We start from the raw sequence: 25,717 nt of genomic DNA, 5'->3' as shown, positions 1-25,717 counted from the left end.
GCAGACAGGGGCAGGCAGGCCTGCAGCCCTATGTGGCGCCACCAGTAGAAAGGCAGGAAGGATTTATTGAAAGCCTGTGGAATCCTTTATCTCCTCTGCACCTAGCAGTAGAGCCTCATTACCAGTCCATCACATGTTTGTCTCTTCCTCTCTCTCTCTCTTTCTCTCTCTCTTCTGGAATGGAGAGGCGATTGTGAAAAATCATAGCTGCCCCATTTTGTCTAACTCTCCCACTCTTTTTTTTTTTCAAACAAAGTAGGAAATCAGTAAAGTAGGAAATCACGGAGCCGAAGCAAGTTGTTTTATGTTTTCTTTTTTTTAATGTACAAATCCACAAAATGTCCTGACTTGACGTGGAAGTTGGTGGTCCTTCTAGTTTCACACAGAGAAAGGGTTGTTCACAAACAGACGGACTGACTAATGTATTAAGTCTTGGACATCTTCAGAAGCCTTGGTTGCTAGTTAACACGGGGATCTGCCATCAGTGCCATGGCACGTGGCAAAGTTTAACATGGACACACTGCCTGTTACGTTGTCAGCATCAGGGTCCTCCTTTATGCCTCTTACCCTGACCTCAGATCAGATGCTATTCTCCCTCCACAACATACTCACAATAAAGTGCATGTCGTTGGTTATAACAAAGGAAGAGAGCCTTCTCATCCTCAACATTCTCCTGTACATAAGGAACTGTTATTCTAATGAGATATGTGTGTTCTGTAGAATCATTGTAATTAAGTAGAAACCTTGGCCTAAGCTAGTTATTTATATTACATTGTTCCTCCCTGTTGGATATTCTTCTTAACCTCCCAGAGAGACAAGGTTGTGATGAGGAATATGTCCAGATATTCAGCTCGGTATCACAACGCCCATGAAAAAATACTGGTCTCGATATTGATTTTACTTTCTTCCTTGTCTCCTCTTCGTGTTGTTAACTTCTCTTTTCTCAAACCCGAAACAAAAACACAGCACCCACAGGTAAAATAAATAAATAAATAGGGGATTTAAAAGGAGCAAGTCTTTCACAAACGTTGCCCCCTACGTGATGACACCGTAGGTGAGATAAAAAATCACTCTTTGATATCTTTGTTTGGAACATGAACATAGAAGAGTTCCTTTCAGAACACGTATGTGGCTCACTAAAAGTATTGTACTCAAAGTATGTGTCCTGCTCTGTTCGACCAAGCAATAAGTGAAAATGGAATGGTTGTAGTATTGTGTCTGCTGATACAAATGAACATGCCTTCAATACAGTACGTGCTCGACTTTCAAAGTGCGATTATGATTACGATTAAGTCATTCCACCAGAACTTTTCATATGAGTCAACCTCGCACAGTGATTTTTCTCAAATAAGCCACTCGAGTCTAAATATATTGGTGCAGTAGTAATCTCATTTAAACTGTAATCATTTCAGTGTACCCGCCCCATGTTCACATTACCAAACAGCATTGTGGGTATTATCTTGGTTGAACAGAATCTCTCTCCCATAGCCAAACATGACAGATGGAGGCAGTTTGGGAAAGTGTTACATTTCATGAGCATCATCCTTCTGCATTCATTCCCTTAATGAATCTCAATTTAGCACTGCTTTGACTGGGACACCTGTGGTAATAAGAAACACACACACACACACACACACACACACACACACACACACACACACACACACACACACACACACACACACACACACACACACACACATTGAAAGTTTAGGATGATGGAGCTGAGATGAGAAAGCAATGTGGGAGGGTTAAAGGTCTGGTTTATCAGTGCAACAGAATGGAGCCAAGGAGGCCTGGCTGGGAGTCTGGCTGTGTGAGTTGTGCTGGCTGGCTCCAGAGAGGATCCATGGATTCATGCCTGGTAGGGGGTGCATGCTGGGCCTCTGGGCCTATAGGGAAGCATACAAGTCTGGGCAGCCTACTGTGAGCTGCCCTGGGCCAAGTCCTTAGAGTCTGGAGGAGTAGGAGGCAGCAGCAGCCTGGGGGGATAGTCTGGGAACAGGGAGAGGGTTTGTTGGAAGGTAGGAGGGCTGTCGGTCTGCCTTTCTGTCTGTCTGGGTTTAGGATAAGAAGAGGACCATTGAGTGTGGAGAGCTTAGCCTCAGGCTATAGGCAGAGAGGTGGGGGATTTGGATAAAGGGAACCAGGAATGAGAGCTGGTGTTATAGAATTTAAATTAGGTAAAGGTTCAGATCCAGGGGTGCACGGCATTGAGCTGTCAGTGTTTTGGGCAAGTTGCGGTGGAGGTGGGGGAAGGATATTTGGTTGTCCTGGGAAAGGTCTAGATACGAGAAGGGAGGGAGCCGCTAGTCACTGGAAAACAGCACCCTGACAGCTGGATTTCTGAGTAGGTCGCACAGATATAGGTCGCCCCCCCACATATATTTACCATCTCAGCATTTACACAGTTTAACCCCTGATGATGCCGTTGCCCTTGAAGAGGACAGGTGATGATTTGCTTCATTAATAAACCATACTGTATCTCTATGTAAATGGAGGAGGTGTAAAATGCCAACCGCTCCCTGTGACCTGGGATAAGAGTATCTGCTGACTGGGTAAAGCTATGTCTGCGTCCAAAACGGCACCCTATTCCCTATTCAGTATACTACTTTTGACCAGGGCCCTAAGGGGAATAGGGTGCCGTTTGGGACACAGACCAGAGGTAACACCCACTGGATCATCCTGTTCTGCCTTCACGTCAGTGGGGCTTTCATCTATTCTAGGGGCCCTCTACCTACGTACCTCTGTGGATCTGTGAGCGATCGCCAGTCGGAGCCTGACGTGTTAAAGAGATCAAAAAAAGGTGTTGGTTCAGATGTGTATCTTTAACAGTAAGTGCTTACCTAGGCTGGGATAGGAGGAACTCTTATCTCCCCGAGGGATAAAATGGCCTTAGACACAGATCACAGACCTCGGACCACAAAGATATTTGAGGGTGTAAAGAGTGACTAACTGGACAGCTTGCCAGACATCGTGAGTCATTTCTGGTGGTCTAAAAGAGAGGTTAGCGGGTTCCTTTAAGCATTCATTGCATACACAGTAATAGCAGCAAGCAAAAAGTCCCTAGCAGGGGAACGAGAGAGTGAGCCAGAGGAGTCAGTCACAGTGAAGAGTAGAGGATGTTACAGCCCAGTGACTGCTGTGCTGCTCCCAATCCCCTATCCTCTATCACCGTCTCACACATTTCACCCCCAACTGGCGACGCAGCCAAGGCATTAAGCCCAGGATTAATTTAGAGGGATATATGAAGAGGGCTAGCAGAGGAAATTAGCTTTCTAGCTTTCTCACCTGCCCTCCTTGCTGCCTGGCTGCGCCACTGTTCTAGTAACTGACTGAGGGAAATGATTCAGCCGTGCGGCTTGTAGCAGGCTGGTGTCGTGTGTCATAAATTAGGCTGCGTTTACACAGGCAGCTCAATTCTGATCTTTTGACCAATCACATCAGCTCTTTCACATCACATCTTTTTCAGAGTTGATTACCTAGGATAGGATAGGAGGAACTCTTATCTCCACGAGGGATAAAATGGCCTTAGACACAGATCACAGACCTCGATCACAAAGATATTTGAGGGTGTCAAGAGTGGTCAAAAGCCCAATTATTTAAACAAATCTCAGAATTGGGCTGCCTGTCTATGACACATATAAGGCGGTTGGTAGGTGTGTGTGTGTGTGTGTGCGTGTATGACTGCGTGCACATGCGTATCTGTGTACTCACTCATAGGGATCACTTGTGTCGGGGCCCTGGAGCTCTGGAGGGATGGGGATGCGTTTGTAGTACATCTCCCAGTCGAAGGCTCCCCTCATGGCGTCCCCAGCCTGGGCTTCATATCCAAAGTGGTTATGGTCGATCACGTCAATCATAGGGCACACGATGGTCTTGGGGTTCTGGGCAATCTGGTCTTTATGCGGCACAGAACAACAGAGAGAAAGAGTGTGAGCATGTATCAATCACCATACCCTGCTGATTGTACTTCTCTCTTTCCTTATTTTTCTTTCTTCCTTCCTTTCTTTCTTTCTTTCCTTATTTTTTTCTTTCTTTCTTTCTTTCTTTCTTTCTTTCTTTCTTTTCTATCTCTTGTTTTTCTCTCTCTCCATTTCTCTGAAATACACATAGGGAGTGGAACCAGGGCAATTGCTTTTGTTCCCTTGGACCTCTCTCCCTCCGTCCCTCCCTCTGTCCCCTTCTACCGCTTCCTCCCTCTGTCTCTCCCTCTGTCCCTCCCTCTGTCCCCTTCTACCGCTTCCTCCCTCCTCTCCCCTTATGTGGAGGTCTCTGGGCAGCTCTGCTCCTCCGACAGCGAGTCACTGGACGATTAGAAACAATTACAGCGTTTCAAAGTAGGTTGGCTCCGTGGAGGCCTGAGAGCCAACCTCGACGTGTCTGTTTGCCGTGTGTGTGTGACTGAGCTAAGCAATGATAAGCCGCCCCAGATCTGTCACACCCCGCCCACCTCTCTCTTCTGTGGGCCGTGTGTGCTGGACCATGGAGAGAAGGGGAGCAGAGGCCCAACACCACAGCACTGAGACTAATGGGGAGTGACTGTACAGTATTGTACATTGACACACCTTTACTATCAATACTGTAGCCTGGTCCCAGATCTGTTTGTGGTCCTATGGCTATTGCCATGCCATGGGGCTCAGTACTGGTAGCCTGGTCCCAGATCTGCTTATGGCCAACTGCTATAAAATCATTGTCATGCAGCATGGCGAAGAGTAACACACGTTGAAATGGTGGCGGGTTTCTCACACGGTTAAGATGTCATTTAATTGGCATATGGAAGGCTGTACAAACAGTAACTACCCAGCTATAAGCCCCCCCCCCCCCCCCCCCCCCCCCTGGCCCTGCCAATATAAACATACAGAAACTATTGACTTGAATCAGTTGGTGTTTATGTGCAGGTCTCTGTAATATTCATCTAGTGTGCTTACTGTGACACCATCCTTTGTTTTATTCCCTCACATTTCCAGCGCTGCTGTTAAGTAGTCAAAACGTGAATACCCATGACACCATCTTACTGGGCCTGCATGGATACATTTCAAACAAAGGAAAGAGAGAACGAGAGAGAGAGCTCCCAATTGTAATGAAATATAAATGAACAAAAAGGCAAATAACAAGAGGCAAATGGGAAGGGAACTCTCAAGAGCTCATTAAACGAGAAGGGACTGCATTTCAAATGTAGCAGTCAGGTGAAAAATAAAACTGTAATGTAATCCACCCAGTTACCATGCCCACACTTCCTTATCGTATAGGTTTGTTACACATAGCGAAAGAGCGGTTAATTCAAAAGTTGTTCCGTTCGTTATGTGGGTTATACATTATGTCCTTTGATCAAGGTAAGATCCAGGGTTTGTAGGAGATCCAAGGAGAGAGGAAGCATTAGATTCAGAGAGCAGTGATAAAAACCTGGCCTGTTAATTAGAATGGTGTGGTGTTGGAGTCTTAGATCTACAGAGAGAGAGAGAGAGAGAGAGAGAGAGAGGTAGAGGGAGAGGTTGAAATAAGAGAGAAAGAAAGAAAGACAAACAGCAAATCCCTGTATTCCACTGATCTGATATCAGAGCCCGGCAGGATGATTGCATGTGTCACCGTGCCTGTGGATGGCCTGGGGTTCACTGCGGTATCTCCTCCACTCTATTCATGCATGCGAGCCCCACAGCACAGCATGGCCTCCCTCCTCCGCTTCACGCCCCACATTACATCAGCCTCGCAAATGGCACCCTATTCCCTTTATAGTGCACTACTTTTGACGAGGGCCCATAGGAAAGTAGTGCACCATAAAGGGAATAGGGTGCCATTTGGGACGCATACCTCATCCATTCCAACCAATTAAAGAACCCCATACTGCGAGTCCTCTTTCTCTGTTAGCCAGAAGACAATGGGGCCATGTCGTGGAATGGTGGTGGCGGTGTGGCTATTATCTACTATTATTATTATCATAGGGACCTGGGCGTACATATCTATCATACCTTTCATGGGAATCCCAGTCCCTGTGTGATTGAGTACAGTAATGGCTGTAATCACTTCACATCCATTTATTTTGTGCTGGGAGATGTGCTGGGAGAAGGCTATTATCAGGGAGTTTCCCTAGTCTCCCTAATGTTGCAGTAACATACTATGCTGGTATGTGAAGAACAGCACACCTGTTCACAGGCTACACGTGATGCGACAGCCCAGGATGCAGTTTTCCTCTGCTTAGGGTTGCACCCCTGGAGCGGCGCGTCGGGAACGTGCATTGAACATGGATTCAGGCTGCGCCACTCTTTTATCAAACAAACTACAGAAACAGAGAGAGATTTCCTTTGTGAAACTGACAGATATAGAAGTGTGAGATAAGCCACTTTTCTTATGGAGATTTTAACCTTCCTACTCTCTCACACGTTCTCTAGCTCGATTTGTCACCCTTTCTTTCGCTCTCCTGACCCAAACTTCTCCCCGGCGCCACTCTCTTCTTACAGAGAAAAAAAGACGACTAAAAGATGCACCTTCTCCGTCCCACTTTTCCCGACCTCTTCTCCCCCCACTTTCCTTTCCTGCTCACTCCTCTCCTGGCCCAAATCTCTCCCAATCTAAGCTTTTTTTTAGTTATCTTTACCTGCAGCTACGCTCTGAGACGACGTTCCAGTCGACTCACCGAACAGGGGGGACTGCACTTTGTGTGGCTGGTCCACACGCACACGCACACGCACACACACACTCACCAAGCAGGGGGGGCAGCCAGTTGACGTTGGCCTCACAGTGAGAGTCCAAGAAGGTGAGGACTTCTCCCTTGGCCACCGAGGCCCCCAGCAGACGGGTACGGATCAGACCCTCCCTCTTCTTGGTCCGAACGATGCGCACCTTGGGGAACCGGGCCATGTACTCCTCCAGACGGCCCTTCAGGTGCTCTGGGAAGGAGAGGAAGAGAGAGAAAAGGTTAGAATGAAATCCATCCCTATACAGTACATTCCTCAAAGATCATCTATTCAAAGAGAGAAAGAGAGATGGGAGAGTGTTATAAAAGGATATCCATCCCTATACATTATTTAGTACATGGGTTATGATCACCTCTTGTCACACACAGAGAGAGAGAGGAGGAGAGAGATTTATAATCATATATATTTTATTTCTATTTTTTATTTAACCTTTATTTAACTAGGCAAGTCAGTTAAGAACAAATTCTCATTTACAATGACGGCCTACCCCCGGCCAGACGACGCTGGGCCAATTGTGCCCCGCCCAAAGGGACTCCCAATCACGGCCGGATGTGAGCCTGGATTCGGGGTGGCAGGTAGCCTAGTGGTTAGAGTGTTGGACTAGTAACCGAATGGTTGCAAGATCGAACCCCCGAGCTGACAAGGTAAAAAAATCAGTCGTTCTGCTCCTGAACCCACTGTTCCTAGGCTGTCATTGAAAATAAGAATTTGTTCTTAACTGACTTGCCTAGTTAAAAAAAATGTTTTTATTAGAACCAGGGGCAGTAATGATGCCTCTGGCACTGAGATGCAGTGCCTTAGACTGCTATAAGAGGATAATGGCATTCCACAAATGTATCCCTATAACGTATACCATGTAGCCATATGACCATGCCTTATACAGTAGGAGTTAAGATCACAGTTGTGTCACAGAGAGAGAGGAGAAAGGAGAGAGCGAGAGACGAGAAAGGAGAGAGAGGCGAGAAGAGGAAGGGGTGGTGATGTTAGCTCCCGGCTGCTCATCAGCTCAAGCTATCTCCAGGCCACTGATGGGGCTGATTATTCTGGATGTGCCTGAGCAGGATGGGTCACCAATCAGCTAGTCGTGCCGGAGAGACACTTATGTCATCATTACTAGAGACGAGAGGGGATGACACTCTAGGTAGATTACACAGACCAAGGAGGTGTCAGATGGTACATTATGAAATACAGAGGGAGAGAGAGGTAGAGAGAGGGAAAGAGAGAAACAATCAGTGTTGCTCTTTTCCTTGAAACAGGAGGTAATTCAGGGTATTTGAATTGAAATGAGAGGGGGGAGGGAGGGAGAGGAGTGACAGAGAGAAAAGGGGATACAGAAAAGTAAGAGAGAGAAAGAGATGGAAAGAACGAAAGAGGGAGAGAGGGGTAAGAGGGAAAAACAGATAAGTAAGAGAGAGAAAGAGATGGAAAGAACGAAAGAGGGAGAGCGGGGTAAGAGGGAAAACAGATAAGTAAGAGAGAGAAAGAGATGGAAAGAACGAAAGAGGGAGAGAGGGGTAAGAGGGAAAAACAGATAAGTAAGAGAGAGAAAGAGATGGAAAGAACAAAATAGGGAGAGAGGGGTAAGAGGGAAAAACAGATAAGTAAGAGAGAGAAAGAGATGGAAAGAACGAAAGAGGGAGAGAGGGGTAAGAGGGAAAAACAGAAAAGCAAGAGAGAGAAGGGCAGAGTGATGGTAAGATAAAGAGATGGAGAGAGAGAGAGAGAGAGAGAGAGAATTTCATCTCTAGTGATGTGTTAATCTAATCTTGCTATTGTATCACCATTCTCCTGGTCCCATTCAAGGGCATTAACGGTTAACGTCCCTGTTAGCACTTGATTGAATTGTTGAATTGGTCTCTGTTTTTTTTAAATATATTACAAGGAGCAGCGGTATAGAGGCCCACTTGATAAACCAAGGAAAATAACATGGCGGCAAGGCTAACCTATATAAGGATTTCATAACCCATACAAGACACATTCATAAGCAGTAAATAAGCATGTCATACCGTAAAAGCTTGTTGTCGGTCAACCTTTGTCACATTGTGTTTGTAATAACTGAAATACAGTTCAATATGATCCTTCTATATACATGCATGCATACAAATAAGAACTGTCACCTTATCAAAATAATAACAATGAACATATTCTTACTGACAACATCTATTTCCAGAAATCTAATTTAGAACCTGGGTTACGAAGCAGGGGAATGTGATGGAAAAAAGCATTCCAAATCGACATTCATTTATTCCCCCCACCTCTCTTTCTCTCTCTCTCAGCCCCCTTCTCTATCTCTCTCTCTATGTCTCTCCCTCTCTCTCACTTTCTTCCTCTCTCTCTGTCTTCCTCACTCTCTCTGTCTATCTCTCGCTCTAACTCTGTCTCTCTATCTCTCTCTCACTCTCTCACTCTGTCTCTCTATCTCACTCTCTCACTCTGTCTCTGTTCTCATATAAAGAACTGGTAATGTGTTTGACCCCTTCCTAACAGACGCCAAGATGACCATCTGTATGGTGGCAGTATAGTAGAACAGGAGAACCATCCTTATCTTCCTTCATTGTATTATTTGTTCATTTCCCTGTCGGCGGGAGGTTTTTGCATGCCAACCGTGTCCCCGTTACCGGCATCATTCAAATCCTTTAAAGGTAGCCGTTAATACCTGCATGCTGGGGCTCTATCACACGCCTGCAGCCTCGGCCGCTGTTTGTCCGTGATTAGCTACACCGCTTTGCTTTTTAAACGCTCCGCATAGCACCATACCGCACCCTGTCTGGATTTACACTAGTGTTGAAATGGGAGAGAAAGGGGGAAGGAAGAGGGTTTATTTCAGTCTATAGACAGATGCTGGCTTAGTAAGGTAGCCTAGCGCGTTGGGCCAGTAACCAAAAAGTTGCTGGTTTGAATATCCGAGCCGACAAGGTGTCGATGTGCCCTTGAGCAAGGCACTTAACCCTAATTTGCTCCAAGAGTGCCGTACTACTATGGCTGACCCTGTAGAAAAACACATTTCACTGCACCTATTCGGTGTCAGACTTTTCTTTCTAGCATCTAAGACCAACCCTCTTCCTGGAGATCTACTGTCCTGTAGGTTTTCAGCCCAACCCTCTTCCTGAAGATCTACTGTCCTGTGGGTTTTCACTCCAACCCTCTTCCTGGAGATCTACTGTCCTGTAGGTTTTCAGCCCAACCCTCTTCCTGAAGATCTACTGTCCTGTGGGTTTTCACTCCAACCCTCTTCCTGGAGATCTACGGTCCAGTAGGTTTTCACTCCAACCCTCTTCCTGGAGATCTACTGTCCTGTGGGTTTTCACTCTAACCCTCTTCCTGGAGATCTACTGTCCTGTAGGTTTTCAGCCCAACCCTCTTCCTGGAGATCTACGGTCCTGTAGGTTTTCACTCCAACCCTCTTCCTGGATATCTACTTTCCTGTAGGTTTTCAGCCCAACCAACCCTCTTCCTGGAGATCTACGGTCCTGTAGGTTTTCACTCCAACCCTCTTCCTGGAGATCTACTGTCCTGTAGGTTTTCAGACCAACCCTAATTTAGCGTATCTGATTCAGCTAGTTAAGGTCTTGTTGAGCAGCTAATTTGTAGACTCAGGTGTGTTAAATTAGGGTTGTACTGAAAACCCACAGGGCCGTAGATCTCCAGGAAGAGGGTTGGGCAACCCTGATCTAAGATGTTAACATTGAGGTAAAGCATAAACAGATATTAGCCTAGCTACCACCTTTAGAGATGAACGCCAATAATACTGTCTCTACATCATCCCCCTGTAGGCCTGTAAGACCAGTGTTCTCTGTGTAACCCATTAGTCTACTAAAGAAGTCTGACCCCTGTACAGTAACAAGTCCTTTTCCATTCCGGAGCCTATTATTCACACCGCAAACATAACCATACATCTGAGTGTTGGCAAAGACAATGAACCTCATTGTCCTATTAGCACACAAAGAAAATGTCCGGGTTGGCCAATAAGTCAGTCATTTTGTGTCCTTGAGTGGGGCACACCTCCCCAAAGTCACTACTCACCACCTAAAAAAGTTGGATTCAGCACTTTTCTTTTCCCTTTTCCTCTCTATCTTTCCCCTCCCTCTCTCCCTTAATCGCAACAAACTCCCAGGGTGTCTCCCCTTCAAACTAATGGCCCCAATAAAAGTGACAGTAGCTGTATGAATGAGATGCCTCCCGGCCTGACCCGGCGCTCTCTTTCGGCGCTCTCTCTCTTTCTTTCTCTCTCTCTCTCTCTCTCTCTCTCTCTCTCGCAAAGGAACAGGACGACAGGAGGGGAAATTAAAAAGGAGGGAGGGAGAATGTTTCAATGTTTCACCGCTGCTAGGCTTGTTAGTGTAAGTGATATGCGCCACCTAGAAAGTGCTAGGGAGCTCTGGAGGAGGTTGGAGGGGTCTAAAGAGGTAAGAGGCGGGCCAATTCCCTGTACAATTTCCAACAGGAAAGAGAGAGATCTATCATGCCAGGTGTCCTTTGAGTGGTTTATTAATCAAGGTCATAAATCAACGGACTGACACATGGCATGGTTGCTACGGCGGCGGAGGTGACAAACAGTTATGGAAGGGGGGAAAGTTTTGCGATCCCAGCGGTGCTGCAGCGAGCCCGACGGCTCGTGATAAAGGGCAGCAGCCATGGCGGTGGGTTGGGTTCCTTCCTCCCTGCTACTTTGATGTTTCACAGGCAGGGGGATAGTATTTTAAGGTGCTCTCTCTCTCTCTCTCTCTCTCTCTCCGTCTAAACTGTCCTCGGGCGAATTCTCTTTGTGACCCACTCTCTCTCTCTTCTTCTTCCATCCTATTCTCTCTCATCTCTCTCCCTTTCCATCAAGGCATAAAAAGATGGATTGCTGAATAAGGGCGTTTAGCCTATAGAGCGTCTACCTGACCTCATCTGTCGGTCGGTCCATCAGGAGTTTAGATGCCTTCAAAGCCCAAGACTTCTAATTTTTTCCCACTGACCCCCATCACCAGCAATAACTACACAGAGAAAGATACTCAAATTATGGATGTGTCTGAAATCACCCCCTTGAAAACTAGTTCTTGAAACGTAGTCTGGGCAGGCTCCAGTTAAATAAATGATTAGAAATATAAGTGTTTTTAGGAAGTAGCAATTGCCGTATCCCTCTCTTCGCTCCTGTTTTTTAATGAAGAGGCAATAAGCCCAAGTTTTCCCTGCACTTTAATTGCATCAATTTCTGTATTAATACTATTTTATACTAACTCGATTGTTTCATCTGTAAAGTACAAATAGCTTAGTGATAATTATGGCTTGGCCACTGGCTACATTGGCAGCTCACACTCTTCGCAACACTGGATGGGTGTGTGTACAGTGTGAGCGTGCGTCCGTGTGAGTGTGTAGGCGCCTCCATGCGTGTGTGCATTTGCCCCCGCTATAGTGTTTGTCTCAAAGACCGACCATGTCAAAGACTACATATCTAGATGTTCTGGCTTCTCTCTTCAGTTCCATGACAGGTCATTCATTAAAACCTCCAATAGCTTCAGGGGGTATAGACTCAGTCAGGGACACAGCTAGCTAGAGAAGTGAAAACGCACAGGGCAAAAGAAAATGGCCAGAATTTCCATAATTTGCCTTTTAATCAAAAAGGCGGAACAGAAAAGTTCAAAACATGTCATGTGGGTTTCAAAGCTAATTATGAGTGGAAAGTTCAAAACACCCCATGTGGGTTTCAAAGCTAATTATGAGTGGAAAGTTGAAAACGTTATAGATGGTGTAGTTCAAATGAACCTCTCTACGGCTGGATCAAAGAGGGTATTGTGTGAGTGTGACCTTTGTTTCAGTATTGGCTCGAATTGAGGGGGTATGCGGGGGTGGGCCGTATCCCTTGTTAGAAAAAAGGTCAAAAAGCGTACCCCTTAAAAATGAGAAAATTGGATCCCAATTATATTAAGCGATCTATAACGACACTTTACTCTGCAATGCTTTAGGCTAGAAACAAGATGTGCGACTCCGATGCACATGTGGATATCCTTTGGTCGTCTCTGTAACATTCACAGGCATTTTGGAAGTGTAGCGCGCCATTTCGAGAGTGGAACATCAGCTATATCAAAGATAGGAATTTGACAAGAGACAGCATACGGAGCTGAGCAAGACCTGACTTTGTTCTGGGTCAGGCAACCGCCATCTCAAGTAGCTCATGTGACAGACAGGAATTTATAGACACAGGTGTGACTCTGCCGACATCAATTGAGCTAATCACGTTCTGAAAAAGAGGTTTAACTAAATTGATACTTGATGGTTCATATAAATTAAATGTTTATAACATATTTGATAGTGAAATAACATTTGTGAAAATAGTCTAGACTTTATTTTCCCTATATGAAATATATGAAATTATTATTAAATACCCTACCCAAAAGATGTCATGAGTCATGTTACTTACACTACATCGAATTGCAGGAAATTTGCATGAAAACAATTTTTACGTATCTCAATGAACAATAATTAAAATAGGCCCAAATACAGGCTCCGGTCAGTATTTTCATCTCCAACCTTGACCAACTCACATTTCCCACACATCTGTTGAACTTATTTGGTCTTTCACAATAGCCTATGTAAGTCAGTGGCATGCCCTCCGACCCACCTAGTAATAAGCATACTGATGGTGAAGAATCTCTAAAGAACAAACACTAGAGCACGAGAAGCATCATCAAAGATAGAATCAAATAATCACTAAGCAAGCCGTTGGCTCTATGCTTTGTTCACAGTATTAGCTGTGCGTATTTGAAGTGCGCAGTAAGCCTAGGCCCAGCCTGTTGAATAAAAAGACCCCTCCCCTTCTCCCCTTGTTGGCTTCAATTTACTCCGACCAGGCTTTCCTCTGGGACGACTGCGATGAACCGCCTTGAACTGCTCATAAAGGCTTACCTCGCTCTGTACCAACAGAGATCAATGTTCCGACTCAATCCCAATTTATTACGCTCTAGCTTTTCTAAAGAGAAGAAAACAATGAGGTTCACTCGCTTTGGTTGAATGGAATCTTGAGGGATTCCATCAGGCGTAGATTCTAGAACAAGGGCGAGGAGTAAACGTGTTCACGTGAGGGTGGAGTTGTTTGTGTAACTAGGTGCGCGAGGCTCCGATGTACTAGTGGTTGGTTGTTAATACACATAAAGGAGAGGAAGGGCAAGATGGGGGGCCTTCTAATCCAGCTATATCTTTTCATTCATCCTTCACTAATCACAAAAGCCCCTTTGAGATTGGAATCTCTCTTTCTGACCTCTGATATGGAAATCCTGAAACTGTAAAGCAAACGTGTTACTACGGTCCAAGTGTATGAAAAGAGAAAACAGTACAACAGAATGCATGTAATGACGTGACTTTTTAAAGGTATGAGAAGTGTCTGGCGAGAAGCCTTTTCCAAGCAGTTGCTGCTTGGCTATTACCGAGATGACATCAAGTCACGGTGGTGAAAAAGTCAAAGTGACTCCTAAATCCTAAGCACAAAATAAACCAGGTAAGATTCACAACGTGTGCAGAGAGAGACCGTGGTTAGTCCATGAACTTCTGGCCAACTGGACTAATAATTCATCTTCCTTCCCTCCGTTCCAATAAATCCTAAATGTTTTGGCAGGAGCTTGGTATTTCACTTAGATTGACGTACTGCATTTTGCCATGGCGTGTCCTTCACGACAACCTAAAAGCCCTGCCAGTTAAAAGCTTTTGCTTGGTAAATCATTCCAACTTCCATATATTCCAAGGTCTTCTAATCTTCCTGAGAGAGGACTATTGTCCACACTCCTCCTTCTGTTGTTTCAATCACAATCTATCTATCCTTTTACAATCCACAGTGGATGTGAACCTTCAACTTCTGAAAGCCAACTGTCCTACAAAGAGTCGCTGAATATCTGTTCTCCTTACGAAACCCTATTGACTGGCACCAGAGCACTCTGTTCCAACCTTGGTGAGGTTGATGCCTACTGCCCAATGTATTAAAGACAGGATGACACACAATGCCACATAACAGCGCAGAAAACGCTGATACCTTTCTAAACACTCCCCCAGAACAACGGTCCCTTGCTTTAAAAGGTGAAAGAGCCAAGGGCGATAGGATCCATAGACGTATGGATTTCCCACCCTGTAAGATCACCTGCAACAAGAAGCGAGAAGATCTATTGACGAGCGTTGAGATAATTGACATCCAAATGCCAAAGGTTGCTTGTGAGGGCTCCGGTTGTATCTTTGATACACACCGATCGTTAGAGACGGGGAACAAAGCCCACGCCTGGGCCTTATTGATCCGCTGTGTGTGTGTGTGTGTGTGTGTGCACGTGTTCCCCTGCTCTTCGACGGGAGAAGATGACAGATGCCGCATATAATTGGCGAGATAAAGAGGCAGCGGGCGATTCTCCCGCGGAGGGAGAAGACACAGCCGACGTATAACGCACCACACTGACATTTGTCGCGAGCGAGGGTTTCGTCCAATAGAAGGAGGCCAAGGGATAATTACCTGGCTGGGTTTGTGTAATACGGGTAAGACTAGTGAGGGGATGGTGGGAGGAAGGGGGGAGGAGAGGTCACTCCATTAGGCGCTCCCCCGCTCCTATCGGGAGCAGTAGCTACTCTTTCATTCACTATGCTTGTTTACCACCAAGGTTATATGACATGGGGTCCTTAATCAGCGCTGAGGCAGGTGTGTGTGTGTCTGAGTGGCTTTTCTAGCTCTTATCTTGAGAATTGCCCTTTATCAACACTGGGCTCTCTGTTCCTTCCCAGTGACTAAATAAACTACAGGTGCATTCTTTCGACTCAACTCGGCATCTCGACGCCTTCGAGAACATCCGTTTCCATTATCTATGATAATGTATTTAAGAAGGCATGGAGTCAGGCAGACAATACCCGCAAGGCAATGCTTTGTTTTATAGTTTGCCTTTGTCTCAATACATTAGCCTATTCAAAAAGTATCATGTCACGCAGGAGAAACCACAAAGGACAAAATCTCCAACATAAGGAAGGACAACTCGAGGGAAGCAGATTTTGAGGACTTGAACCACTTTCTTTACCAAACACCTCCCTGCTTTGCAAAATCACCTTTGAGTAACTCCTTGAACAAATGTGAAACTTCTCTCGGCCCTGCAACCATCCCAATGGATTTGTCACACAGCGTTTGCAACCGATAACAGATTCATCAGTCGGACAAACTGATAAACGCATAATTAAGATACAAAAAAGATAAGTGAATGTTTGCAGCAAAGTGACTACGACCTGGAAAACTGATGGTGGTTGTTCTTCGATAGAAGCTGAGGAAGGAATCGCACTTATTGAAAACTTGCTAACAACCTGGTTACTTTGAAGGGAACCTACATAAGGACGTTGTAAGACATCCATACAACATAGCTAACACATGTATACGAAGTAGATCGGCATTTTTCTGCGGGAAAACTGATCTGTGTCTGTATCAAGACGGGAATGGGCCGAAAGAGTCAAGGAAGTCTCGTCATGGCAACCAGTTATTATGATGCTGTTTGAAGTCTGGAAACATTGTCTGTTCTGTTGTTGTTGTTATCAGTACTGTAGTGTACTCTCATAGGAAAGGTTCTTTATAGTGTTGAAGTCTCCTCCTTCATTCTCTTTCTATTCCCTCTGCAGGCTCCTAAACAACTTCCCCAAAGTCCAATCAACAGCTCACATGCACCGTGCTCCCGAAGAACACCCTCTAGACACTCTCAGCACATTCCATAAATCCCCCTCACAGTGACCTTCCAGTGGCGGCAGAGCTGACAGAAGTAAGAACATCCCTGAAAGAAGTGAAAAAAAATATTATTTTTTCCTGACACTCCACATTCAGCACGGGACAAAAGTGTCTCCAGTGTAGCATCCATAAAGACTGTGTTTGAGTGCCTGCGTAGGTGCTGTCACGTTCTGACCTCTATTTCCTTTGTTTTGCATTTATTTAGTATGGTCAGGGCGTGAGTTGGGTGGGCAGTCTATGTTTGTTTTTCTATGTTTTGGGGCAGTTCTATGTTTTCGGCCTAGTATGGTTCTCAATCAGAGGCAGGTGTCATTAGTTGTCTCTGATTGAGAATCATACTTAGGTAGCCTGGGTTTCACTGTTTGTTTGTGGGTGATTGTTCCTGTCTTTGTGTAGTGTTCACCAGATAGGCTGTATTAGGTTTTGAGTTCTCACGTTTCTTGTTTTTTCGTTAGTTTGTTCATGTATAGTGTCGTAAATAAAATACAATGAACAACCACCACGCTGCGCTTTGGTCCGCCTCTACTTCACAAGAGGAGAATCGTTACAGAATCACCCACCACAACAGGACCAAGCGGTGTGGTAATGGGCAAAGGAGAAAGCAGCAGCAGGAACAGCGTGAGGAGGTATGGACATGGGAGGACGAATTAGACGGTAAAGGACCTTGGGCTCAGCCAGGAGAATATCGCCGCCCCAAGGAAGAACGGGAGGCGGCGAAAGCGGAGAGGCGCTGGTATGAGGAGGCAGCGCGGCGTCGTGGATGGAAGCCCGGGAGTCAGCCCCAAAAATTTCTTGGGGGGGGGCTAACAGGGAGTATGGCTACGCCAGGTAGGAGACCTGAGCCAACTTCCTGTGGTTACCGGGGGGCTAGAGAGACCGGGCAGGCACCGTGTTATGCTGTGGAGCGCACGGTGTCCCCAGTGCGGGTGCACAGCCCGGTGCGGTACATTCCAGCTCCGCGTATCGGCCGGGCTAGAGTGGGCATCGAGCCAAGTGCCATGAAGCCGGCTCTACGCATCTGGTCTCCAGTGCGTCTCCTTGGGCCGGCTTACATGGCACCAGCCTTGCGCACGGTGTCCCCGGTTCGCCTGCATAGCCCAGTGCGGGCTATTCCACCTCGCCGCACTGGCAGGGCGACCGGGACCATTCAACCGGGTAAGGTTGGGCAGGCTCGGTGCTCAAGAGCTCCAGTGCGCCTGCACGGCCCGGTCTATCCGTCACCACCTCCACACCCCAGCCCTCCGGTGGCAGCTCCCCGTACCAGGCTGTCTCTCCGGCCCATCCGTCCAGAGCCTTCCTCCTCTCCAGCGCTGCCGGAGTCTCCCGCCTCTCCGGCGCTACCAGAGCCTTCCTCCTCTCCAGCGCTGCCGGAGTCTCCCGTCTGTCCGGCGCCTCTGCCGGAGCCTCCCGCCTGTCCGGCGCCTCTGCCGGAGCCTCCCGCCTGTCCGGCGCCGCTGCCGGAGCCTCCCGCCTGTCCGGCGCCTCTGCCGGAGCCTCCCGCCTGTCCGGCGCCTCTGCCGGAGCCTCCCGCCTGTCCGGCGCCTCTGCCGGAGCCTCCCGCCTGTCCGGCGCCTCTGCCGGAGCCTCCCGCCTGTCCGGCGCCTCTGCCGGAGCCTCCCGTCTGCCCAGCGCCAGCGCCGCCCGTCTGCCCAACGCCGCCAGCGCCGCCCGTCTGCCCAGCGCCGCCAGTCTGCCCAACGCCGCCAGCGCCGCCCGTCTGCCCAGCGCCGCCAGCGCCGCCCGTCTGCCCAGCGCCGCCAGTGCCGCCCGTCTGCCCAGCGCCGCCAGTGCCGCCCGTCTGCCCAGCGCCGCCAGTGCCGCCCGTCTGCCAGGAGCCGCCAATGCCGCCCGTCAGCCAGGAGCCGCCAGTGCCGCCCGTCAGCCAGGGGCCGCCAGTGCCGCCCGTCAGCCAGGGGCCGCCAGTGCCGCCAGTCAGCCAGGGGCCGCCAGTCAACCAGGGGCCGCCAGTGCCGCCCGTCAGCCAGGGGCCGCCAGTGCCGCCAGTCAGCCAGGGGCCGCCAGTGCCGCCAGTCAACCAGGGGCCGCCAGTGCCGCCAGTCAGCCAGGGGCCGCCAGTGCCGCCAGTCAGCCAGGGGCCGCTAGAGCCCCTCCGCCCGGAGCAGCTGCCGCCCCTCTGTCCCGAGCTGCTATCGCCCCTCTGTCCCGAGCTGCTATCGCCCCTCTGTCCCGAGCAGCTGTCCCTCTGTCCCGAGCAGCTGTCCCTCTGTCCCGAGCAGCTGTCCCTCTGTCCCGAGCAGCTGTCCCTCTGTCCCGAGCAGCTGCTTCACCTCTGTCCCGAGCTGCCCCTCTGTCCCAAGCAGCCCCTCTGTCCAGTGGGGTCATTGAGAGGGGTGGGCATGGTGAGTAAGCCACGGAGGCGGACAATAAGGCGGACTGAGACAATGGCGAAGTGGGGTCCGCGTCCCGCGCCAGAGCCGCCACCGCGGACAGACGCCCACCCAGACCCTCCCCTATAGGTCAAGGTTTTGCGGCCGGAGTCCGCACCTTTGGGGGGGGGGTACTGTCACGTTCTGACCTCTATTTCCTTTGTTTTGCATTTATTTAGTATGGTCAGGGCGTGAGTTGGGTGGGCAGTCTGTTTGTTTTTCTATGTTTTGGGGCAGTTCTATGTTTTCGGCCTAGTATGGTTCTCAATCAGAGGCAGGTGTCATTAGTTGTCTCTGATTGAGAATCATACTTAGGTAGCCTGGGTTTCACTGTTTGTTTGTGGGTGATTGTTCCTGTCTTTGTGTAGTGTTCACCAGATAGGCTGTATTAGGTTTTGAGTTCTCACGTTTCTTGTTTTTTCGTTAGTTTGTTCATGTATAGTGTCGTAAATAAAATACAATGAACAACCACCACGCTGCGCTTTGGTCCGCCTCTACTTCACAAGAGGAGAATCGTTACAGGTGCGCTCGTGTATATTTGTGTGTGTGTATGTATTTCAGGGTTCCTTCGGGAGTTTAGGGAAACAATTACACACTTGGCATGAAAAGAAATTCTGGTAAAAAAAAACATCGGACAACAAAACCCAAGGAGGAGCGCGGCTTTAAATTAGTCGGTGCATTTTAACCAGCGCTTACAGTCCATCCTCTCAGAGCATACACTGTGCCTATTGAGCTGCCTATTTGTTCTTCCTCAAGTCATTAAATGTTTCCGTTCCCTGAAACTTTAAATCAATGACTCACTTCACTTAAGCACAGGACTGTTAAGCCTTCTGATTAGTAGGCCTAACCTGATTGCAGAGGAGTTTTTTTTCTCCCTCTGCAAATGTGGTTGTTTTTGGAGGAGGGGTATAATGTGTCTCTCATCCTCATCTCATAATTGGAAATGGAAATGTATGTTAAAACAGAACAGATCCTAAGTATATTTAGAACTGCATTGTGGGTAGACGATGGGGTTCTGGCAGTAATAATGGGCACAAGTAGTCTTCTACTTTAACTGTCACTCTAATGCTCTGAGGGTAGAACTAACACGTTGTGAATGCAATTTGACATAGATTTCCCTCCAAGTGTCTTAGTGTATATCTGTCTATTTTCTTTATACAGCCTTTTAGTTATTGGGGCCGTCTTGCTGTAATCATGTTGGAGTGTGGTGTCAGGGGAATGTCTCTCTGAGTGCACTTTATCTATACCTGGGTGAGTCACAGTGAAAACATAGGAGAAGGAAGTGCAGGACGCGCATGCAGGATGTGTGTGTCTGTGTGTGTGTGTGTGTGTGTGTGTGTGTGTGTGTGTGTGTGTGTGTGTGTGTGAACATGCGAAGCGAGAACAATGCTAAATTCCTGTTTCTGATGTTACACAATAAAAAAGGCACAATAAAAACATAAGCACTTAAAGCACCTAAATTCTTAATTTTTTGAGAAGATCAACATTTGAATATTATGGAAGAGTGGATGATAATTATTATAATAGTAGATGAATCACTGCTCATTAAACAGGAACCACTGCCCTCTCATTGAAAGTAATTCAATGGATTGAGATGCTAATATTCAGTTATTATAACATTGGAGAAAAAGATCCCAATGTTTTAATATGAAAGGCAAATGAAAGGGAGGAGCTCATAAAGGTTTTGTTTCACAAGCTTCCTCCTATTCTCCCCTCTCCTCTCCTCTCCTTCATCCTCCCTCTCTCCCCTCTCCTCCTCCTCCCTCTCTCCCCTCCTCTCCCTGCCTACTCTTCCCTCTCTCCCCGCTTCACAGGCAGATCGTACAGTACAGGACATTAAAGGTGTCCTCTATTCCAGATGAAAGCGGCTGGAATTCTCCAGAACCCTGGGACCCTCTCTCTCGTTTGTGGCATTCTACACTCGCCCGCTCTGAGGTCAGGATATGAATATTCTATTGGCAGTCGGTGGACTGATTGGAAGCACAGCGAGGGTTTGGTTTCAAGAGGGATCATTAGAATGGCGTACCACAACTCCCACTTTGCCCCGGGGCCGACACCAACTGTCAATAGACAGGAGGAGACGGAGGAGAGCCGACTTCATTTCTCTCACAGAACATGGAGGATGGTCCTGTGGCGCACTAGTTACTGTGACTAGGTTGTAGAGGGCCACTCCAACTATATAGTCCCCATGCATTCACAGTGTTCAGTGTAGAATGATATTCACATCCTTATACTGTATGTACTGTATGGGTAGATGTCCTTGTGACATTCCAGTAGTCCAACTGCTTACGACCGACCAGCTGGTCTGTAGTTTTTGCAGTTATTTAGGTAAAAGGATAATGGCATTGTAGTCCCCAGGCTTTTTAATGCAGTGTTGGTTTCAATTTTTCTACTCCGTTTACTTAAGTAATAAGGCCCGAGGAGGTGTGGTATATGGCCACTGTTCATATGCACGACGAGTCCCTGGACACAGCCCCGAGGTGCCTTATTGCTATAATCTGTTTTCCAACGTAATTAGAGCAGTAAAAGTAAATGTTTTGTCATACCTGTGGTATACTGTCTCATATGCTACGGCTGTCAGCCAATCAGAATTTAGGGCTCGAAACCACCCAGTTTATAATTATATTTAAGTATATAATTATACTTGTTGAAAAGTTGTTTCTGATTGGCTTGAAGGGCATTCTAGAGCATGCATTATTTCCCTATAACGCACAGTATATTTGGACGGTAGAATTCAATGGCTAAAGTTCATTCTTTCATGTTCTATGTTTGGGCTGCTTTTGAAAGCAAAAGTCGAATTGAAAACATTACTGGCATTTTATGTTCATAATGGCAAGCTAGGACTGATGGTTTGGTTAACTAAACTAGCAAGTCTGTTTGTTACCATGGCAACTACTGTAGCTACAGTGCCTTGCGAAAGTATTCGGCCCCCTTGAACTTTGCGACCTTTTGCCACATTTCAGGCTTCAAACATAAAGATATAAAACTGTATTTTTTTGTGAAGAATCAACAACAAGTGGGACACAATCATGAAGTGGAACGACATTTATTGGATATTTCAAACTTTTTTAACAAATCAAAAACTGAAAAATTGGGCGTGCAAAATTATTCAGCCCCCTTAAGTTAATACTTTGTAGCGCCACCTTTTGCTGCGATTACAGCTGTAAGTCGCTTGGGGTATGTCTCTATCAGTTTTGCACATCGAGAGACTGAAATTCTTTCCCATTCCTCCTTGCAAAACAGCTCGAGCTCAGTGAGGTTGGATGGAGAGCATTTGTGAACAGCAGTTTTCAGTTCTTTCCACAGATTCTCGATTGGATTCAGGTCTGGACTTTGACTTGGCCATTCTAACACCTGGATATGTTTATTTTTGAACCATTCCATTGTAGATTTTGCTTTATGTTTTGGATCATTGTCTTGTTGGAAGACAAATCTCCGCCCCAGTCTCAGGTCTTTTGCAGACTCCATCAGGTTTTCTTCCAGAATGGTCCTGTATTTGGCTCCATCCATCTTCCCATCAATTTTAACCATCTTCTCTGTCCCTGCTGAAGAAAAGCAGGCCCAAACTATGATGCTGCCACCACCATGTTTGACAGTGGGGATGGTGTGTTCAGCTGTGTTTCTTTTACGCCAAAAATAACGTTTTGCATTGTTGCCAAAAAGTTCAATTTTGGTTTCATCTGACCAGAGCACCTTCTTCCACATGTTTGGTGTGTCTCCCAGGTGGCTTGTGGCAAACTTTAAACAACACTTTTTATGGATATCTTTAAGAAATGGCTTTCTTCTTGCCACTCTTCCATAAAGGCCAGATTTGTGCAATATACGACTGATTGTTGTCCTATGGACAGAGTCTCCCACCTCAGCTGTAGATCTCTGCAGTTCATCCAGAGTGATCATGGGCCTCTTGGCTGCATCTCTGATCACTCTTCTCCTTGTATGAGCTGAAAGTTTAGAGGGACGGCCAGGTCTTGGTAGATTTGCAGTGGTCTGATACTCCTTCCATTTCAATATTATCGCTTGCACAGTGCTCCTTGGGATGTTTAAAGCTTGGGAAATATTTTGTATCCAAATCCGGCTTTAAACTTCTTCACAACAATATCTCGGTCCTGTCTGGTGTGTTCCTTGTTCTTCATGATGCTCTCTGCGCTTTTAACTGACCTCTGAGTCTATCACAGTGCAGGTGCATTTATACGGAGACTTGATTACACACAGGTGGATTGTATTTATCATCATTAGTCATTTAGGTCAACATTGGATCATTCAGAGATCCTCACTGAACTTCTGGAGAGAGTTTGCTGCACTGAAAGTAAAGGGGCTGAATAATTTTGCACAGCCAATTTTTCAGTTTTTGATTTGTTAAAAAAGTTTGAAATATCCAATAAATGTCGTTCCACTTCATGATTGTGTCCCACTTGTTGTTGATTCTTCACAAAAAAATACAGTTTTATATCTTTATGTTTGAAGCCTGAAATGTGGCAAAAGGTCGCAAAGTTCAAGGGGGCCGAATACTTTCGCAAGGCACTGTATCTAGTAAACTTGCAAGCTACTTCAGTGGATGTTGAACACATTTCTACCTTCAAATGTGTTAAATTATAGCTATGGTATTAAAGGGATAATCAACTTGGGCCTCTATACGTTCTACACAACATAAAGCAACTCCGTGGAAGGTCGGATCCACTCGGCTATCTCCTCGTGGAAAACGCCTTCAGCGTCGTTCATTATTTTCCATAGAACGCATACACAGCACTTTGTTGACTATCCCTTACAAAGTATCCTCCTGCCCATTACCATCGTAACATTCTACTAGTGTTTGAAAAGCAACAACATACCTAAAGTTTACCTTGAGTGATCGTGAAAAAGTCAAGCAGCTACAGCTGTGTGTGTGTGTGTGTGTGTGTGTGTGTGTGCGTGTGTACGAGTGTTCCTGTGTGCGTGCGTGTGTGCGTGCATGCGTGCGTGTGTGTGTGTACGAGTGTTCCTGTGTGCGTGCGTGCGTGTGTGCATGCGTGCGTGTGTGTGTGTGCGTGTGTACGAGTGTTCCTGTGTGCATGCGTGTGTGTGTGTGCATGCGTGCGTGCGTGTGTGCATGCGTGCGTGTGTGTGTGTGCATCCGTGTGTGTGTGTGCGTGCATGCATGCGTGTGTGCGTGTGTGTGTGTGTGTGTGTACGAGTGTACCTGTGTGTGTGCGTGTGTGTGTACGAGTGTACCTGTGTGCGTGTGTGTGTGTGCGTACGAGTGTTCCTGTGTGCGTGCGTGTGTGCGTGCATGCGTGCGTGTGTGTGTGTACGAGTGTTCCTGTGTGCGTGCGTGCGTGCGCGTGTGTGTGCATGCGTGCGTGTGTGTGTGCGTGTGTACGAGTGTTCCTGTGTGCATGCGTGTGTGTGTGTGTGCATGCGTGCGTGCGTGTGTGCATGCGTGCGTGCGTGTGTGCATGCGTGCGTGCGTGTGTGCATGCGTGCGTGTGTGTGTGCATGCGTGTGTGTGGGTGTGTGCGTGCATGCGTGTGTGTGTGCGTGTGTGTGTGTGCGTGTGTGTGTACGAGTGTACCTGTGTGTGTGTACATCACTGATGTTATTTATTCTACCTCTGTGACTGGTGGGAGGAGTGGGACCAGTTAAACCATGCCAAATCCTCCTACTGCAGAGACAGCGCATCACTATGGCTTATCATTATCACTGACACTAGGTCCTTTAGCACCAGCAGCTTTCTGACTGCAATCCTTTAGGGGTTTAAGTGGACTTGACTCTGTCCTATGGCGAGCAGGTTGCACGCTGTCACTGTCACTACAGCTAAGGAGGGAGAGGGGAAGGACATCTGTGTGGCACAACATATTATGGGTTGTTAAGAAACAACTCCAGCCTCTACCTATTGGTTCATGTCAGATAGAGCGACTGAAAAACACCCACCCACAAAAGCCTCAACCCACAGCACAGATATAAAACATGGAAATTGGGGAGGCAGAGATTTCAAATAATAAAACCAATACTTGTAGTTCAGTCAGACAGACAGAAAATAGAGAGTCAACACGATTAGTAGTAAAACAGCAGACAAGAGGAGTAAACCTACAGTAAATAGGCTGTTGTTTTGTCTAGCTAACGTATCAGTACGAGTCAGAAGAACAGGCAGAAAGTTGGGTTTATGAGAGCTGCTGAGACACGATTATAGCAATGAATTAAGACAAACCGCAAACACAAAACCTGTGAGTCACAAACAGAATTGAAGTGTCGTGTCGAACACTACAATACAGCTGCAAGGAGCTACTGCTTGTACAATAGGCCTGTCTAGTCACGGCTGAGACAGGTTACTTCTCACAAAACAAAAGAAGAAGGGATGTTTTGGGGAGGTATGACGGTTGTTCCTGTTTTTCTTCAACTTTACATCCCACCAACGAGAGAAAAAGAAGGGACGCTTCGTCTCCCAAACGAGAGGGAAAAGAAGGGGTGTTTGGGGATTTATGACGGATGTGCCTACTGTCGTCCTTCAACAAGGCCTTCATTATCCTCCAGGTCTGCTGCTTCACTCAGACAGAGAACAGATGGAAGTAGGACAAATAGAAGTCAGGAGAAGAGAGGGAGAGATGGAGAGAGGGTGGGGGAAGAGAGAGAGATGTAAAATCAAACTTTCCTCCAAAAAAAATAAATCCATGTGGAAGATGTGAAAAGATTTGTAAAAAGTGTTTTTTTAACACGCTCCTATCAGTAGGGGAAGCAGCTATGGAGCGGGCCTGAATCCTCAAAACATGTGGCTAGTGCCAAGGAGCCTTGACCTTTTTAACACCGTCCAAATATTCTGGGAGAGACTTTGAGCACGGAATACCCATATGTCTTCCTGCGCCGCTCTGCACCGGCCGGCTGGCTGGCTGGCTGGCTGGCTGGGTGGGTGGGTGGGTGGCTGGCTGGCTGGGTGGGTGGGTGGCTGGCTG

The 25,717-nt window shown here is 47.0% G+C and overlaps 1 protein-coding gene across 1 annotated transcript in view; it reads right to left on the bottom strand.

The window, feature by feature from the left end:
* LOC139374127 (polypeptide N-acetylgalactosaminyltransferase like 6) overlaps positions 1–25,717 on the bottom strand; it is a 243,637-nt gene that overhangs the window by 37,698 nt on the left and 180,222 nt on the right. Inside the window, exons 5-6 of the mRNA XM_071115126.1 lie at positions 6,702–6,887; positions 3,718–3,901 (exon numbers count right to left, since the gene is read on the bottom strand). Coding sequence (XP_070971227.1) covers positions 3,718–3,901; positions 6,702–6,887 — 370 coding nt within the window. The remainder of the gene's footprint in view (positions 1–3,717; positions 3,902–6,701; positions 6,888–25,717) is intronic.

Source organism: Oncorhynchus clarkii, chromosome 19 (genome assembly GCF_045791955.1).
Source record: "Oncorhynchus clarkii lewisi isolate Uvic-CL-2024 chromosome 19, UVic_Ocla_1.0, whole genome shotgun sequence".
NCBI lineage: Eukaryota > Metazoa > Chordata > Actinopteri > Salmoniformes > Salmonidae > Oncorhynchus > Oncorhynchus clarkii.
The sequence above is the reverse complement of the archived record's forward strand: the minus strand, read 5'-3'. Positions and strand labels throughout refer to the sequence as shown.